Source organism: Herpailurus yagouaroundi, unplaced genomic scaffold, assembly GCF_014898765.1.
Source record: "Herpailurus yagouaroundi ecotype Mexico unplaced genomic scaffold, PumYag 410, whole genome shotgun sequence".
In the NCBI taxonomy this organism is placed as follows: domain Eukaryota; kingdom Metazoa; phylum Chordata; class Mammalia; order Carnivora; family Felidae; genus Herpailurus; species Herpailurus yagouaroundi.
The window spans coordinates 1,990,047-2,006,436 of NW_024412627.1; the positions used below are offsets into that span (position 1 = coordinate 1,990,047).

General features: G+C 51.2%; 1 protein-coding gene across 1 annotated transcript in view; it reads left to right on the forward strand.

Moving 5' to 3' along the window:
• The window catches only part of KATNIP (katanin interacting protein), a 200,623-nt gene that overhangs the window by 67,126 nt on the left and 117,107 nt on the right, over positions 1–16,390 (forward strand). Inside the window, exons 6-7 of the mRNA XM_040463627.1 lie at positions 7,082–7,213; positions 11,897–12,025. Coding sequence (XP_040319561.1) covers positions 7,082–7,213; positions 11,897–12,025 — 261 coding nt within the window. The remainder of the gene's footprint in view (positions 1–7,081; positions 7,214–11,896; positions 12,026–16,390) is intronic.

Sequence of the window (16,390 nt, forward strand, 5' to 3'; positions counted from 1 at the left end):
GGAGTCCCCCCCTCGGCTATAAAGGCCTGGGGACCGCCCAGCCTGCAAGACAGACGTGGTGACTGTTCCAGGCATATGGCCTGCTGGACTTGGGAGCGCGCAGCTTGAGGCCTGTGGGCTGAACTTGTCCCCCGGAGGGTGTTTTTTGGACTCACACAGTTTAAAAAAGACTTCGTCACTTGCTAACATTTAAATTCAGAAAGTTCTTCTATATTTTTAAAAAGCTAGATTCCTACTTCCCTGGGAAAATGGAAAGATCTGGCCCTCACGCCGGCCTCCCCTCTCCGCGAGGCAGCCTTTAGCAGAGAAGAGTAGCGGTGGACCCCCACCCCCCCTCCACCCCCCACCGTAAGGCTGGGCAAAGTGCTTCTGTTTGCCGCAGTCCTCACCACTCCCCTTAGCGCCCCAGAGCCGAGGCCCAGTGGCAGGTGTGGTGGCCTTGTGCTGCGGCCACTGGTGCTCTCACACGGGGTGGGGGTGGGGGGGGGCTTCCTGCCTTTCCATTTCCAGCCTGGCTCCCTGGGGCGTCTGAACCTGTGTCCCCTGGAGAGACGGGAATGGGCTTTGGGGTCAACCTACTTCCTAGCTGTGTGCCCGGAGCTGGCCGTGTGAGGTCTCTGAGCTTTGCGTGCAAACCTCCCAGGCCGCCCGGAGGGAGTGCGGGCGGAGTGTGTGTCACAGGGGGTCCTTCAGCTTCGGGGAGGAGCACCAGGCGGCAGGGGACTGACAAATCCAAGGAGGCGTTTAAGCGTACCGACTCAGGAGCCCCGTGGCCATACGTCAAAGCCCGGGCTCCACCTCCTAGCTGTGTGGCCCTGGATAAGCTGCTCAACCTCTCTGTGCCCGTTTCCTCGTCTGCAACTGGGGTTAAGAATGGCACCTGCCTGGTAGGGTAGTTTATGAGGACCGGGTGAGCCAGTGTCTGTGCAACGTGGCCAGCAGCGCCCGGCACAGAGGAAGCAGCCGGTAGACGGTCACGAACGTCACTGTCGTCCGTGGGGGGCAGGTGCCAAGGGCGGCTCTGCCTGGAGACCTCAGGGCTTCGCTCCAGGGTGTTCCTTCGTTTATTCAGTCCGTTGTTCATTCGGTGACCTCTACCGAGCACCTGTTCCACTGTGGACACGGACAGGCGCTGGGGTCCGAGCCGTGACCGCATGCCGAAGGATGCCCGTGGGGCCAGGTGGCTGTAGGAGGACCAGGCAGGAGGCTTTGAAGCAGGCCTTTGTCTCTCCAGCTTTCGGCTCTTCATCCCCCAGCCTCCACCTCGCACCTTCCCTAGCTCCGAGAGTCCCCTGGTCACCTCAGCTTCCTCGACCCATCCCTTCGCGTCTTCTCCCTGCCAGTCTTTGTTGAAATTGTCCAGGACAATGCCTCAGTTGGTCAGCCTGGACCAGATGCCCACTCCCGCCTTGAGAGGGTGTGAGCGGAGGTGGGCCGGGTCGGATGACGCAAAGCCTGCCCGCCCCAGAGCTGTTCCCTGAGCGGGGCCTGGGTCCCCTAGCTTCTTGTCCAGGACAGTAAGTAGCCCCAATGTACCGACTGCACCAGGAAGAGGCACTGGTTGGGTTTCCTTTGGCCCCAAGAAGTGGGGTTAAGTAGAAAGTTTCTCCATGGTAGGAAGTACACGGGGACGGATTTTCGGGTGCGAAGGATAGAGAGGAAGGCAGTCTTTCCCTCAGCCCTTTGGGTGGGCCTTACCATCCTTGGAGGCAGCCAGAGGTGGGTGGCGGTGAGGGAAGCAGAATCCCCGGTGGCCAGTGGTGGCCAGTCCTCAAAAGCCACCCCGTCAGGAGAGGCACTACAGCCCTGTCCCAGTCCTGGGGTTTCTCCCGTATGGCTGTGCCCAGAAGGAGGGATGGTGGGGGGCACACAGGCACTCGGTGTGTCATCTCAGACCACAGCCGGGTCAGCCGGGGACACGGCGGCCACAGTCTCCCCCTGGCCAGCACTCTGCCTCCTCCCTGTGGCCCTCTGCACTCTCCAGCTTGCATCCAGCCACTTGTTCTGAGTGTTGCCTGAAATTCCTTTGGGTCACACGGCCCCTTCCGGGTGACCAGGACTTCATGTCTTCCTGTAGAATAACCTCCCTTCTTAGGGGCTTGCCCCCCGCAACTAGGAAGCACTTTGGGGTCGAGATGCCCCCGCTGGAAGGGGCTCCCCCAGGCGCACGGGCTCAAGGATCCCTGTGCCGGAAGGTCACCGGCTCATCCAAACGCTGGCCTGGAGCCTGACCGGCTGCACCTGTAAAACCCGTCCCGGGACTGAGCTGCCACCTGCCCCGTGGACCGGCCTGGAGGTGATCAATGGGCTCCTGTTGGCACCAGTCTTTATCCCCCACCACGTCTCAGCCTCAGATCTTTCTCCTGCTATCATCGGATTAAGATTTATGGCTTCCTCAGCCTTGTAATACTTGGGTGGACAGCGGCCTAATCAACAGAGCTGTCGTTTACCAAAATGCTGTCAGATTTGATGAACGTCATGGGCTCTTAGCATTAAATTGGTAGTGAAGGGATTGGCCTTTCAGCAATTTACGGTGGGGGTGGGCTTTCCTTCAAGGCCCGGAAAGCAAGTTCATTGCCCTTTAAAGCAAAGGCTTAGCTCTCACTCCACTGTCGTATCCGGGTTCCTGTTGTGGGCTAGGCAGCTGCAGACACCTCCAGGAAAGCTCATGAGTCAAAACGTGAAGCCCTTTCCTTTGTTTTCCTGTGTCTGAGTTTTGAAAACCCCTGCAGAGAGGACAATAAATGAAACAGCCCATAAAGCATCGGCTTTTACGGCGACCTTGCACGACACACACTGTCAGAGTGTCGAGCGCTGTTATTTGTAAGAGATCAGGAAAATCCGGGAAGAACATATCAAATAGGGTATATTTCCTCCCCACCCCAAACCTGCCTGTCAGTATCTTCGGAGCTCTCCTACCTCTAGAGGGAGCCGTTTGCATACCACACAACCTGAACAACCATACAGGGCAACCCCTAGCCTCCGTCTATCTTTCGCATCGACAGCTGCTTGCACGCGCATCTCTTAGAATGCTTTGCTAAGGGGGCGGCAGATACACACAGATAACTCTGAGCATGGCCTTGGGTTGCGCGTGGCTGAGGGCAAGATCTGCCCTTGGGCGGGCAAACTGGAACATGGGTGTTCGGGTGTCAGGGCTTTAAAATCTCGTCCCGATGCGTGGCTGATACCACCAGGGTCCACCCGGGTCTGGGCGCTGCCAGGAGGCAGGAGAAAGCAGCCACTTACAAACACCCACTCCAGGTAAAGCAACGTGCCAGTTGGGGAGCCAGCCAGGCGCTCGGGCATCATGCTCACCAGCACGTGAAGGTGGGCGGCGGGGAGCGGGCGCTGCCCGGGGGCTGGGTTGGAACCCTCCAGCCTCGTGCGCTTATTGGGAGGTGGGCGTCTTGATGTGGGTGAGGCAGCTCCCCCTTCTCCCCCAGTGGTGGCGGAGGTACAGCCCCGGGGCTGTGGTGGGAGAGCAGGCCAGATGGGAGACTATTTATTCCCCTCCGGCACCCACTCGGCATTTAAAACTCTTCCGGGACCACATTAATTTTGTTACGTGTTGCTTCAGAAATGCGTTCTTCTGTTGCATGTTCTGTGTGAACTCCTTGAGACCAGGGCACGGGTTGTAATTTTTTTTTTTTTTTTTACTATCTCGACACGCTTCCAGAACCTTGTATGCAGTCCGTGTTCAGTAAGGGCTTGCTGGTTAAGTGCCTTAATGCCTACTGCAAACCCATCTCCCGACCTCTCGGCCAGGCGAGCAGTTGTGACAAGCTCCTGGGAAGGGAGAGGGGCGCTTCTGGGAAAAGGGAGGATAGGGAGGCTGCAGAGGACAGAGGCATGCCGGGGCTCTCCTCCTTGAATGCTGGAGCTCTTTCTCATATTTATACTTCAGATCAGAGCAGCAAAACTGCATTAATGCCAGCTCTCTCACTTGGCAGCGGGAAATCCCAGTTCAGGTATGGCTGGATCCAGGTGCTCAGACAGTGTTGCACGGCCCGTTCTCCATCTCTCAACTCTGCTTTTCCCTATGCTGCTCTGTGTGGCACCAAGGTGACCACTGTCAGCCTCCACCGTGCATTCTGTCACCTGGTCGCTCTGGGCCAGCAGGATCTAATGCTCAGATCGCCCGAGCCTGTCCTATGCTCCAGCCCCCCGGGGACTCAGTTCCACATGAACACTTGGACTGGGGGTGGGGAGGGGGAGGATCTCCCAAAAGAAAATCAGGGTGCCTTTGCCAGAAGACAGGGGGGTGCGTGCAGCACAGACGGAAGCACCCGCCGCAAGACTTCACAGACCTCACGCTGCTCAGACTGGAGTGTGCGTGCGAGCCACCTGGGCTCTTGTGAAAATGCAGATTCCGATTCGCAGCTCTGGGATGGGGCTTGAAATTCTGCATTTCTCACAAATCCCCAGGAGAAGCCAATACTGCTGGTGCCTGGACCTTCCACGAGTAAGGTCCTCGGTCTGAGTCCTCCCTTTCTGGATAAAGGAGCAGAAGCCTGTAGAGGGGCCAGGCTGTGTGCCCCATGCCTAGTGCTCCTCCCTCCCAGCCCCTTCCCCCCCCCCCTCCCCCCTCCCCCCCCCCCCCCCCCCCCCGTCCCCCCCCGGCAGTCGCCCCCCCCCCCCCCCCCATCTCTGCCTCTCTCACTCTCCATCTCCATTTCAGCATTTGGGTGTTATTGAGTGGATCCTGAGGAGTGGGGAGGAGCCCGGCCTCCCCAGCGTCTGTGGTAGAAAATCCATCTTGGAGATGAACTTCAAACCCCTTTCGGGTTCATCCTGGCCCCAGGCAGGAAAGCTCCCAGGTGTCTCCTGGCCTGGATCCTGCTTACCCTCCATAGGTCTGCTGACACTAAGAAATGCTCTGAGAGCAAGCTGACGCAGCCTGGGAGGCAGCGAGCTCACACTTGGTGTCGGAGCCTGGGGGGCATCGCTAAGTGACAGGATCGCCTATGGAAGGAAAAGTGTCCCAAAGCACCTTCCTTCGGCACCTCTGCGTCCTCCCTGTTCCCCAACAGGGGCCCCCTATCTGCCTTTTTCAGCCTCTTTCTCTCTGTCTCCTTTTTTAAACTTTCTTTCCAAGATCTTTTTCTCACATGATCTATAGCCAAGCCCCTGCCTACTTTTCTGAGTGTTAGGTGTTCTCAGGAAGTTCCTTCATTTCCTTCCATCCTGTAGCCCAGGCCGGGCACATTTATCCTTCACGTGCCTTTTGGGGGGCATTATAGTGTGGTGGTTAGTACTGGGGTCCCTCAGCAAACTACAGCTCTCGGGCCAAATCTGGCCACAGCCTGTTCTTATAAATAAAGTCTTTTGGGGACACAGGCATGCCCATTCGTTCAGGCTTTATCTGTGGCTGCTTTCCAGCTACAATGGGTCAGCTGAATTCTGGTGACAGAGACCATATGATTGGCAGGACCTAAAATCCTTAGTCTGTGCAGGAAACACGGACCCATCCCTGGTTTGGAGCGAGGCCTCTGGAGCTGTGCTGCTGGGGTTCGGATCGAGGCTCTGCGGCTTCCTCACTGTGCGACCTTGGGCAAGGGGCTTGTGGCCTTGTGCCTCGGTTTCCCCCTGGGGTTGCTATGAGGACCGAACGGGCAAAGGCACGCGAAGGGCTTGGAGGGGCGCTCAGTGTGCATTCAGTGTCGTGACGCATAATGTGAACGCGCTCACGGGGGTGGGCGGGGTGGGGCGGCGTGACCGTGGGTGAGAAAGGTGTTCGGTCCTACCCAGTGAGAGTCCCGCAGGGCAGTAAGGCTCCGGCATCATTTTCTTCATCATCAAGTTCACGAGGCTGGTGGGGAAGCCGAGTCTCACAGAGGTGGAGGCTTCTCACCCAGGGCGTGAGGGGAAAGGCATGAATCACCGTCCCCAGGCACCTGGGTGGCTCAGTCGGTTAAGCGTCAGACTCTTGGTTTCGGCCCAGGTCATGCTCTCACAGCTCATGAGCTCAAACCCCACACCGGGCTCTGTGCTGACAGTGTGCAGCCTGCTTGGGATTCTCTCTTTCTCCCTCTCTCTCTGCCCCTCCCCTGCTCACTCTCTATCTCTCTCTCAAAAAAAAAATAAACTTAAGAAAAAATAAAATAAATCTCTGTCCCGCAGCGGGGTAACGAACCCAGTACGCATGGCTTGGCCGACCTGTCCCTCCTTTTAGTAGCCAGGCCTCACTCGAGTGAGGCCCGGAGCGGGAAGTTTAAGGAGGCCCTCACTCTTGGATTCGTGCACATGCAGGGCACCCAAGAGGGAACCCCTTCTTCTTCTTTTTTTTTTTTATTTTATTTTTTATTTTTTAAAATTTACATCCAAATTAGTTAGCATGCAGTGCAACAATGATTTCAGGAGTAGATTCCTTAGTGCCCCTTCCCCATTGAGCCCATTCCCCCCCCTCCCACAACCCCTCCAGCAACCCTCAGTTTGTTCTCCATATTTATGAGTCTCTTCTGTTTTGTCCCCCTCCCTGTTTTTATATTATTTTTGTTAAAAGGGAGCCTTTCTTAAATGTTGCTCCCTGGGTGCCTCCCTTGTGCCACCCTGGCCCCAGCCCTGAGAAGTCCCGAGGAAAACCCAGGGTCTCCTAAACTTATTTGATCACAAAGCTAATATGGGGGGAGCGTAACACCCACTGAAACTCTACTGAGAAGGTAGTTCAAGCTAAAAAGTTGGTGAAAAATTCTGAACACCCTTTGTGCAGTAGGAACCAGTAAAGACTTTTTTTTTAATTTTTTTTTTTTTTTTACTTTTGAGAGAGAGAGTGCACGCGTGCATAAGCAGGGGAGGGGCAGAGAGAGAGGGGAAGAGAGGATCTGAGGTGGGCTCTGTGCTGACCGGATAGATCCCGACGCGGGGCTCGAACTCATGAACCGCGAGATCATGACCTGAGCCGAAGTCCGATTCTTAACCGACCGGGCCACCCAGGCGGCCCTCCAGTCAGGGCTTCTGAGCAGAGGTGGCATGACCCATGCAGACCTACCGCCTCGCCATCAGCCGCTAACGTGCTCACCCCTCTGAGGAATCCAGATGCTCCTCCCATCACGTCTGAAGCAATCTGACTTTTTCTGTATAGAAATCTGTGCAGATCAGGACGGAAGCTGGCCCACGGCTGCACATCGAGCCGCCTCTGGACCCTTCTGAAGATTTTGAGCCCCGTGGGGATATGACCGTCAAGACCAAGGACGCTTCCGGGGACCGTCCACAGGTAGGACTGGCCTCAGCTTGTGCTGTAGCGGCTCTGGGGGCACTTTGTGACAGCTGTTTATTCCTTCCCTCCTTCTGTCCCTAAGTTCCTTCACTCTTGTCCTCCCTTTCCCACGCCGTGACGAGCACCCAGGCCAGGCCCCATGCTGGATGTTCCGCCAGGCACACGGTGTCCAGGTGTCAGAAGGGCTGGCGTCCGACCCCAAAGAGGCAACAGCCTACAGTCCCTCCACCGCAAGAGCTTGCTGAGGGGTGGGGCAAGGCGTGGTGGGCCCAGGAGAGAGGGTATCCGGGAAGGCTTCCTAGAGGAAGCGACACTTGCCGGGGTCCGGGAGGCTGGGGCGGAGTGTGAGGGGAGGCGAGCAGAGCTGATACTCAGCCTGGCCACAACTGTATGTATGCACCTGCTGTTAAAGATTTTGAGTATCACCCCACCCCCTGGGGCAGCAGAAGCCACACACGGAAATGCCCAGAAGCCCCACAGAACTGTAGCTCAAGAGTCCACAGCCGCGCAGCTGCTGATGAGGCAGGCAAGGGGGCGTTTCAGTCCCCCCCTCAAACCGCCGTGTCACCTGTGAAATCCAGGGACCTCCGACAGTGCGTGCTGGGCTTCTATTCAGCAAGCGTTGGTTGGGCACCCACTTCGGAGCATCAGGCTCTGTCCCTGGCACCAGAGACACAGAAACAAACAAAACGCACGGGGGCCCTATTCTTAAGCAACTTATACTCCGGGGTGGGGGTGGGGGTGGGGGGTAGACAATAAAGAAGAGACCGAGATGGGAACGCAAACTGGCACAGCCACTCTGGAGAACAGTATGGAGGTTCCTCGAAAAACTAAACATAGAACTACCCTACGACCCAGCAATGGCACTACTAGGCATTTCCCCACGGGATACAGGTGTGCTGTTTCCAAGGGACACAAGCACCCCCATGTTTATAGCAGCACGATCGACGGTAGCCAAAATATGGAAAGAGCCCAAATGTCCATCGGTGGATGAATGGATACAGAAGATGTGGTGTATATATACAATGGAGTATTACTCAGCAATCAAAAAGAATGAAATCTTGCCATTTGCAACTATGTGGATGGAACTGGAGGGTATTATGCTAAGTGAAATTAGAGGAAGACAAAAATCATATAATCATTGTTGCACTCTATGCTCGCCAACTTAGATGTAAATTTTAAGAAATAAAAAATAAAATTGAAAAAAAAAAAAAGAATAGACCAAGAGATAAATAAAGCAATAATTGCAGATATGGTCATGTTCTGCGAAGAAAACAGGGGAAGGTGGCACAGCGTGGGAGAGAGGGCAGCTTCAGGCACGGCAGAGAGGGCGGGAAGGCCGCCTTCAGGTGTGACAGTTCAGCTGAAACCTGGTGGGAAAAGCATTGCAGGCAGAGGGAACAGCAAGCACGGACGACATGAGGCTCAGGCACAGCATGAGCAAGGTGGGAGTGTGGGGCAGACCAGGCAGGGCACGATGAGCCCCGGGCAGGGGAGTGGAGGGGGCTGTGAGGGGCGAGTCCAGATAGCTGGATTTTATTCTGAGGGCATCGCTTTTATATATAGAATGAGTGCATAGATCATCGCCATGTCTATATAGAAGCAAACTTATCGGGACGCCACAGGACAGAGGCCCCCGGGCCATCCCCCCGTCCCATCCACCGGGCCTTTGTTCCCCTGTGAGTGCAGGCTGCAGATTCAATAGCCTCCCTAAAAGAACAAAATCTTGCTTTTTGTTTAAAAAAAAAAAATTGTTTTTAATGTTTATTTGTGTGTGTGAGAGAGAGAGAGAGAGAGAGCATAAGCAGGGGAGGGGCAGAGAGAGAGGGAGACACAGAATCCGAAGCAGGCTCCTGGCTCCGAGCTGTCAGCACAGAGCCGGACGCAGGGCTCGAACTCACGAACCGCGAGATCACGACCTGAGCCGAAGTCGGAAGCTTAAGTGACTGAGCTACCCAGGTGCCCCCCCAAATCTTGCTTTTGAACGCCGCTCCCGTACCAAACCCTGCCTTTAAGAAATGCAAAGCACTCATAAAAGTGGGAATATTGTCCAGGAAACATTCTTGTGTTGTGTTTGCCTGTTTGTATTTCCTTCTTTGCTCGTAAAAGAAGGACCGGTAAAGAGCAAAGGGTTGCTTTGTTTCACATCCCTGCTGCAAAAGTCTAAAAGTGAATTGGAAATTCTGTCTTCCTGGAGGGGGCCTGTGGGGGGGGGGGGGGGCGGCGCTGTTTTTATGGACTTAACCCAGTGCCCTTGTTTCCTACCCAGTCCCTGTTAAAGGGATTTTACAATAGGCAACACTCTAGCGTGGGCTTTACTGCCTTTAACACCCACCTCCCATACCACAAACACAGCACACGCACTCACACACGTACACACTTGCTTTTGGAACAACAGAACGGCCCCCGGCTCAGGGTCTGAGCACGTGCCTCTGCCAACAGCCATCAGTTTCTGTTAGCTTGGGAGGCCGGTCTGTAGCCAAGTTCAGCCCGGTCCAGTCCCGGCCACGCCCCCGCCCCGCAGGGAATGTGTGCATGCCTTCGGGGCAAAAAGTGGGGTGGTTCCCTCTTCTCCTCTGGTACCTCCTGTTAAGTGAACATATATTCCTTCCTTTGCAAGCCCCCAGGCTGCCTGCAGCACAAGGCAGCCCGCCCCTCACCAGCTATAAGCTCCATTAGCATTCCTGGGTGCACACACCCTCTGAAGCAGCAGCATGGCCCTGCCCTGCCCGCCCTGCCTTGTCTCCACTGTGAGCGCTTGACTGTATTTCCTTCTTTCCTTTTTCTCCCCATCTTGAGGGGGCACTCTGTAAGGCTTCACAGTCAATTTCCCCTCGGAGTTATTTTCCTGCGAAGCGAAAGAGTGAAATGGTAACACGCGTTTTCGGCCGAGGCAGAAGCCTTAAGAAATGCAGTCTGAACTAGAGAGGAAAAAAAAAAAAAAAAGAAGAAAAGCGTGTGGCTAAATATATTCAGCCACCTCACACTGTTTGCAAGCGCAGCTCCGAGGCGGAGCAAAAGGAAATCCGCGTCCGCATGTGTACTTTTCGTCTGACCTTCACTGTTGAAACATACCAGCCTGTTTGCCTTCAATCATACCCTTGGTGATTTTCAATTTCTTGCGGGCTCCGAGTTCGCAGACCCGCATGCCGCAGACATGCTCCGTTGGCCTCAGCCCATTGACTTGCACGGTGTTTTCGAAAGAATTACTAGCTGACATTTAAGAATCAGGAGAGTCCATGTCAAAATGGGAATTTGGGGCTTCTCTTGAAAAATCCGAACGTTTGGGAGCCACATCCTTACGTGACAGCAGCGGTCGGAGCTGAGGAGCGGCTGTCCCCTTAGACAGGTGCGTGCACTGCAGGTGCCTGGTCCCCGCGACAGATCCCAGGTACCGTTCCACACACCGAAGATAAAACAGACAATAAACAATGTATCGGGGCGTCTGGGTGGCTGAGTCGGGTTGAGCGGCTGACTCTTTGATTTCGGCTCAGGTCGCGATCCCAGTGTTGTGGGATCGAGCCCTGCTTTGGGCTCCGCACTGAGCCTGGAGCCTGCTTGGGATTCTCTCTTTCTCTCCCTCTACCCCTCTTGCCCCCGCCCTGTCTAAAATAAAAAATAAAAGTTAAAAAAATAAAATTCAACCGATACAAAGAAAATAAAAGTCTTTTCATAATCCCACTGCCCCAGAGGTCATAGATGGGTGTATCCATCCAGAATAAAAGTTTCTTACACTCATTACATACGTAACGTATTGATTACATCCAAGAGGAGATGATTTATCTGGAATGTTCCAGTCCTGGCCCATCCCCAGTGAGTGGTGGTAATTCCTGAGTTTAGTTTTTTGATTTTTCCTGCGAGCACGATGGGTGATGGGAAGACTTGGCCGCCCCATCTTCTGGAATGCCTCCATTGTGTGGACCCTGGTGTGGGATGAACTGGATATTTGCCCACGATTACAATTCGATGTTTTAAAGTCATTGTTATTTGCTGACACATACAAACAACTGAAGACCTGTTCACAGCCTGTGTGCCCCCAGTAGGTCCACCACGTGTGGACTCTGCCGAGGCCCATGACGGCTCACCTATGGGAATCGTGGAGATTAGAGGGTGCCATCACTGGCCAGGCATCCCCCGTGGGAATCCCACCCGGTTCCCAGCAGGGAGGGCCCTGTAGCAAATCCCTCCAGTTTGCCATTCATTAATTTCAACGGCGAGGCTTAAAAAATGAAAGATTGTTTTTAAGCCCATCCCGTGGCTTGGGTACTTCTGTTTTGGATTACCATTTAAATAACTTTCAAGTGAGAACCATTTTTCCCTTTACTTTTTATAGCTGTTTCCACATACATGGGATTATATACCATCCACACTATTTGATACCCCACTTTCTTTATTCAGCAAGATGTGGAGGCCGTATCTCGGTACTCCCTGAGCCCAGTGTCTAGGTTGTTGGTGCCCTGAGTTTGAATCCTGGTCTCTTTACTAACTGTGTGCCTACAGCGGTGTGGGTAAGGCAGGGATGAGTTTGACCAGCTCAGCTTTGGGAGAGAGAGCCGAGAATGATGGATGGTGAGGAGGCAGACGGGAGGCATGGAGACCAACAGAGAGAACGAGGGACCCGGCGCATCTTCGGGGACCTAAATTGCTTTTACCACACCCATTCTCTCTGCTTGCCCCTAGGGTACCAAGTCTCCTACTGGCACCAAGCCCTGTGATGTTAATTTCTCCCTTCTGAATGCACATGGATTACCAGACCCTGCCAGCAGTGCAGACAAAGAAAGGATCCTCTTAACTATTCAGGATGTAATGGTAAGATGGACTTCAGCCTCATAACCCCATGAAGGGCCAGGGGTCTTTGCCACAGCCAAGCAGCTGGGCTGTAGGATAGGAAAATCACAACAGGATTTGGCTTTAACAGAAAACCTCTAGCCCCCCCCCCCCCATTAGGTTTAACGTTTATTTTATTTTGGGGACAGAGAGAGACAGAGCATGAACGGGGGAGGGGCAGAGAGAGAGGGAGACACAGAATCAGAAACAGGCTCCAGGCTCCGAGCCATCAGCCCAGAGCCTGACGCGGGGCTCGAACTCAGGGACCACGAGATCGTGACCTGGCTGAAGTCGGACGCTTAATCGACTGCGCCACCCAGGCGCCCCGAACAATGCTTTTCAAAAATGAAACCCAGTGAGGAAACAACCAAACAAAGCCAAATTGAGGGACTGTCTACAAAACAGCTCACGTGGAGGCTTCAAAACTACCAATGGCATAAGTGAGAAAGGTTATTCCAGATAAAAGAGGCTACCAGCAGGGGTGCCTGGGTGGCTCAGTCCGTTGAGTGGCCGACTTCGGCTCAGGTCACGATCTCACGGTTTGTGAGTTCGAGCCCCGCGTCGGGCTCTGTGTGGACACCTCAGAGCCTAGAGCCTGCTTCTGATTCTGTCTCCCTCTCTCTCTGCCCCTCCCCCACTCATGCTGTGTCTCTCTCTGTCTCAGAAATAAATAAACATTAAAAAAAAAAACAAAAAAGAGGCTAACAGCATACCACAGTTACGCCACATGAGATCCTTGTTGGGGGGGTGGCAGGGGGCTGTTGGGGGTGCTAATCGCCCTAAATTGAAGGATGGTTTTGGGAAATCAACGAATTTGAAAGTGAACTACATTATATTAGATAATATTGTATGGATGTTAAGTTTCCTGAATTCGATGGTTCTATCTGTTCTGTTTATGTAAGAGAAGGCTCCAGTTCTCGGGTCTGCCCAGAATTGGTGAAGAACCAATGAATGTAGGTGGAGGGTACGTGGGTATTCATTATACCCTTCCCATTATAGTATTCAGATATATTTTCTGTGGGTTTTACCTTTTTTTCGAAATAAAAAGTTGTTTTTTTTTTTTTTTTTAAAGCTAGCACGTTAAGGAGGGGGATATGCCGCTTCAGTAGAGCTAAGCATCAGCAAAGAAAAAAAGAGAAGAGTTTCCTTTTAAGGAGACCTAGTTTTAAAAACTCTGTAGGATTATATTGATGTCAATTTCCTGATTGTGCTTTTGTGCTTTAATTATGCAAGATGCTACCATGGGGGAAACTGACTGAAGGGTACATAGGATCTCTCTCTCTCTGCTATTTCTTACAAACAGCATAGGAAATCTACAATAAGCACACCATGAAAAGTAAAAAGCTAATAACTAAATGAAATAAACACAAATGCACAGGTTCTGTCTTCCAGAGGTTCAGATTTTGATCCTGGGCTTGGGCTCAGGCATGTTTGTTTGTTTGTTTGAAGTAGCCCACATTTTGCAAACATTTTGCCATGTTTGAGAACCCCAGTTTTAGGGAAAAGACGGCTGTGGATCTCAATTTTTGATTCTGTAAGAATCGTGTAGAATATTTGAAATGCATATTTTAGAGCTAATTTTTAAGATACAGAAGTTGTAGGGGCGCCTGGGTGGCGCAGTCGGTTAAGCGTCCGACTTCAGCCAGGTCACGATCTCGCGGTCCGTGAGTTCGAGCCCCGCGTCGGGCTCTGGGCTGATGGCTCAGAGCCTGGAGCCTGTTTCCGATTCTGTGTCTCTGTCTCTCTCTGCCCCTCCCCCGTTCATGCTCTGTCTCTCTCTGTCCCAAAAAAATAAATAAAAACGTTGAAAAAAAAAATTAAAAAAAAAAAAAGATACAGAAGTTGTATATAGGAGATAGCATAGTTTTTAACAAAAGAATTCCCAGTGATTGTGAATCGGAAGGACTGAAGATTTCAGTTTACCTCGTACAGAAGGAAAGTTTTGGAGATAATTTGCACTTTGTGAGTTGGAACTGGGGACTATAAAAAAAAGTTTAAAAGTCTTTAAGTTTATTTATTTTATTTTGAGAGAGAGAGAGACCCAGAGCATACGAGCAGCAGAGAAGGAGAGAGAGAATCTCAAGCAGGCTCTGTGGTGTTAGCATGGAGCCCAGTGTGGGGCTTGAACTCATGAACCATGAAAATATGACCCGAGCTGAAACCAAGAGCCGGTTGCTTAATGGACTGAGCCACCCAGGTGCCCCCCCCAGCCCCCCAAAAAGGAGCTTTAAAATTCAAAGTTAGAATCTCATCTCCATCATACAAAATTAGGATAACTATAAAGTAAAAAACAAAATAAAACAACAACAAAAATCCAGGAGGTTCACAAAAGCCAGAAAAGGATGAGAGGGGCTCTGCCCTTGTGTTCAAAACCATATCCTATACTTCTGGTGACAGAGGATGTTACTTAAAATAACAAATGAAAGATACAAAACCGTAATAGCTCCTGACAGCATCTTCTCTATTATAGATCAATTTCTATCCAGAATTTTGACCATTAGTATCAAGAAAAGACCAAGTGATGTTCAACACACTCTTTTAAAGAAGACAGGAAAGTCTTAATGTATTTTAGAAATATTTTCATAGACAATTATTTTATTTAGGTTTTTGATTAAAGAGATGAATTTTAGATAGAAAATTAACTTTGTGTTACTGTATCAATACATAATTATATTAAGAAAATGAATATGAACCCTTCACATTTTGTTTTTCTCACTTTGGTCACGTTCAAAGTATGTTTCAAACTGGAAAAGAAAAAAAAAAAAGCAACCCGGAGAAAATAGGGGCATGTAGGAGAGGATTTATTAGTTATGACTTGAAAAAATTATGCTGGAATTCAAGATAAGGGTAGAAATACAGTGATGAATAGAAATAGGTGTGGCCAGGGGCACCTGGGTGGCTCAGCAGGTTAAGTGTCCCACTCCGGCTCAGGTCACGGTCTTGCAGTTCGTGGGTTCGAGCCCCATGTCGGGCTCTGTGCTGACAGTTCAGAACCTGGAGGCTGCTTCGGATTCTGTGTCTCCGTCTCTCTCTGTCCCTCTCCCGCTCACACTCTGTCTCTCTGTCTCTCTGCCTCTCTGTCTCAAAAATAAATAAACATTAAACATTTTTTTAAAGAAGTAGGTATGGCCAGCGGGGAGGTCCTGGATCCCTGACTGCGGGGGCCAGGTTTAGCTCATCGATGTGTCTTGTTGGGTGTTCTGTTTTAATTCCAGTGTAGTTAATATGCAGACTTATATTAGTTTCAGGTGCATACGTGTACCCTTCACCTATTTCACCCATCTCCCCTCTGGTGACCATCAGTTTGTTCTCTATAGTTAAGAGTCCGTTTTCTGGTTTGTCTCTTTTTTCTTTGTTCATTTGTTTTGTTTTGTTTTAATTCCACATATGAGTAAAATCACGTGGTATTGGACTTTCTCTACCTGACTGGTTTCACTTAGCATTATATCCTCTGAATCCACCTGTATTGTTGCAAATGGGAAGATTTCATTCTTTTTTTTTTAATTTTTTTAATGTTTATTTATTTTTGAGACAGAGAGAGACAGAACATGAATGGGGGAGGGTCAGAGAGAGAGGGAGACACAGAATCCGATGCCAGCTCCAGGCTCTGAGCTGTCAGCACGGAGCCCAACGTGGGGCTCAAACCCACAGACCGCGAGATCATGACCTGAGCCGAAGCCGGTCGCTTAACCGACTGAGCCACCCAGGTGCCCCAAGATTTCATTCTTTTTTATGGATGAGTAATATTCCATTGTGTAGACGTGTACACACACACACACACACACACACATACACACACTCACACACTCTTGTGTATCCATTCATCTATCAGTGAATACTTGGGCTGCTTCCATAATTTGGCCATTGTAAATAATGCTGCAATAAATATAGAGGTGCCTATATCTTTTCAAATTAGTAAATTAGCGTTTTCATATTCTTTGGGTAAATACCCAGTAGTGGGATTACTGGATCATATGGTAATTCAATTTTTACTTTTTTGAGGAAACTCCATACTGTCTTCCACAGTGGCTGTACCAGTTTGCATGCCCACCAGCAGTGCAGCAGACTTCCCATTTCTCCACATCCTCAACAATATTTGTGGTTTCTTGTGTTTTTGATATCAGCCATTCTGACAGGTATGAGGCGATCTCTCATTGTGGTTTTGATCTGCATTTCCCTGATGAGTGATGTTGAGCATCTTTTCATGTGTCTGTTGGCCATCTGGATGTCTTCTTTGGAGAAGTGTCTGTTCATGTCTTCTGCCCATTTTGTATTGGGTTTCTTTTTTCTTTCTTTCTTTCTTTCTTTCTTTCTTTCTTTCTTTCTTTCTTTCTTTCTTTCTTTCTT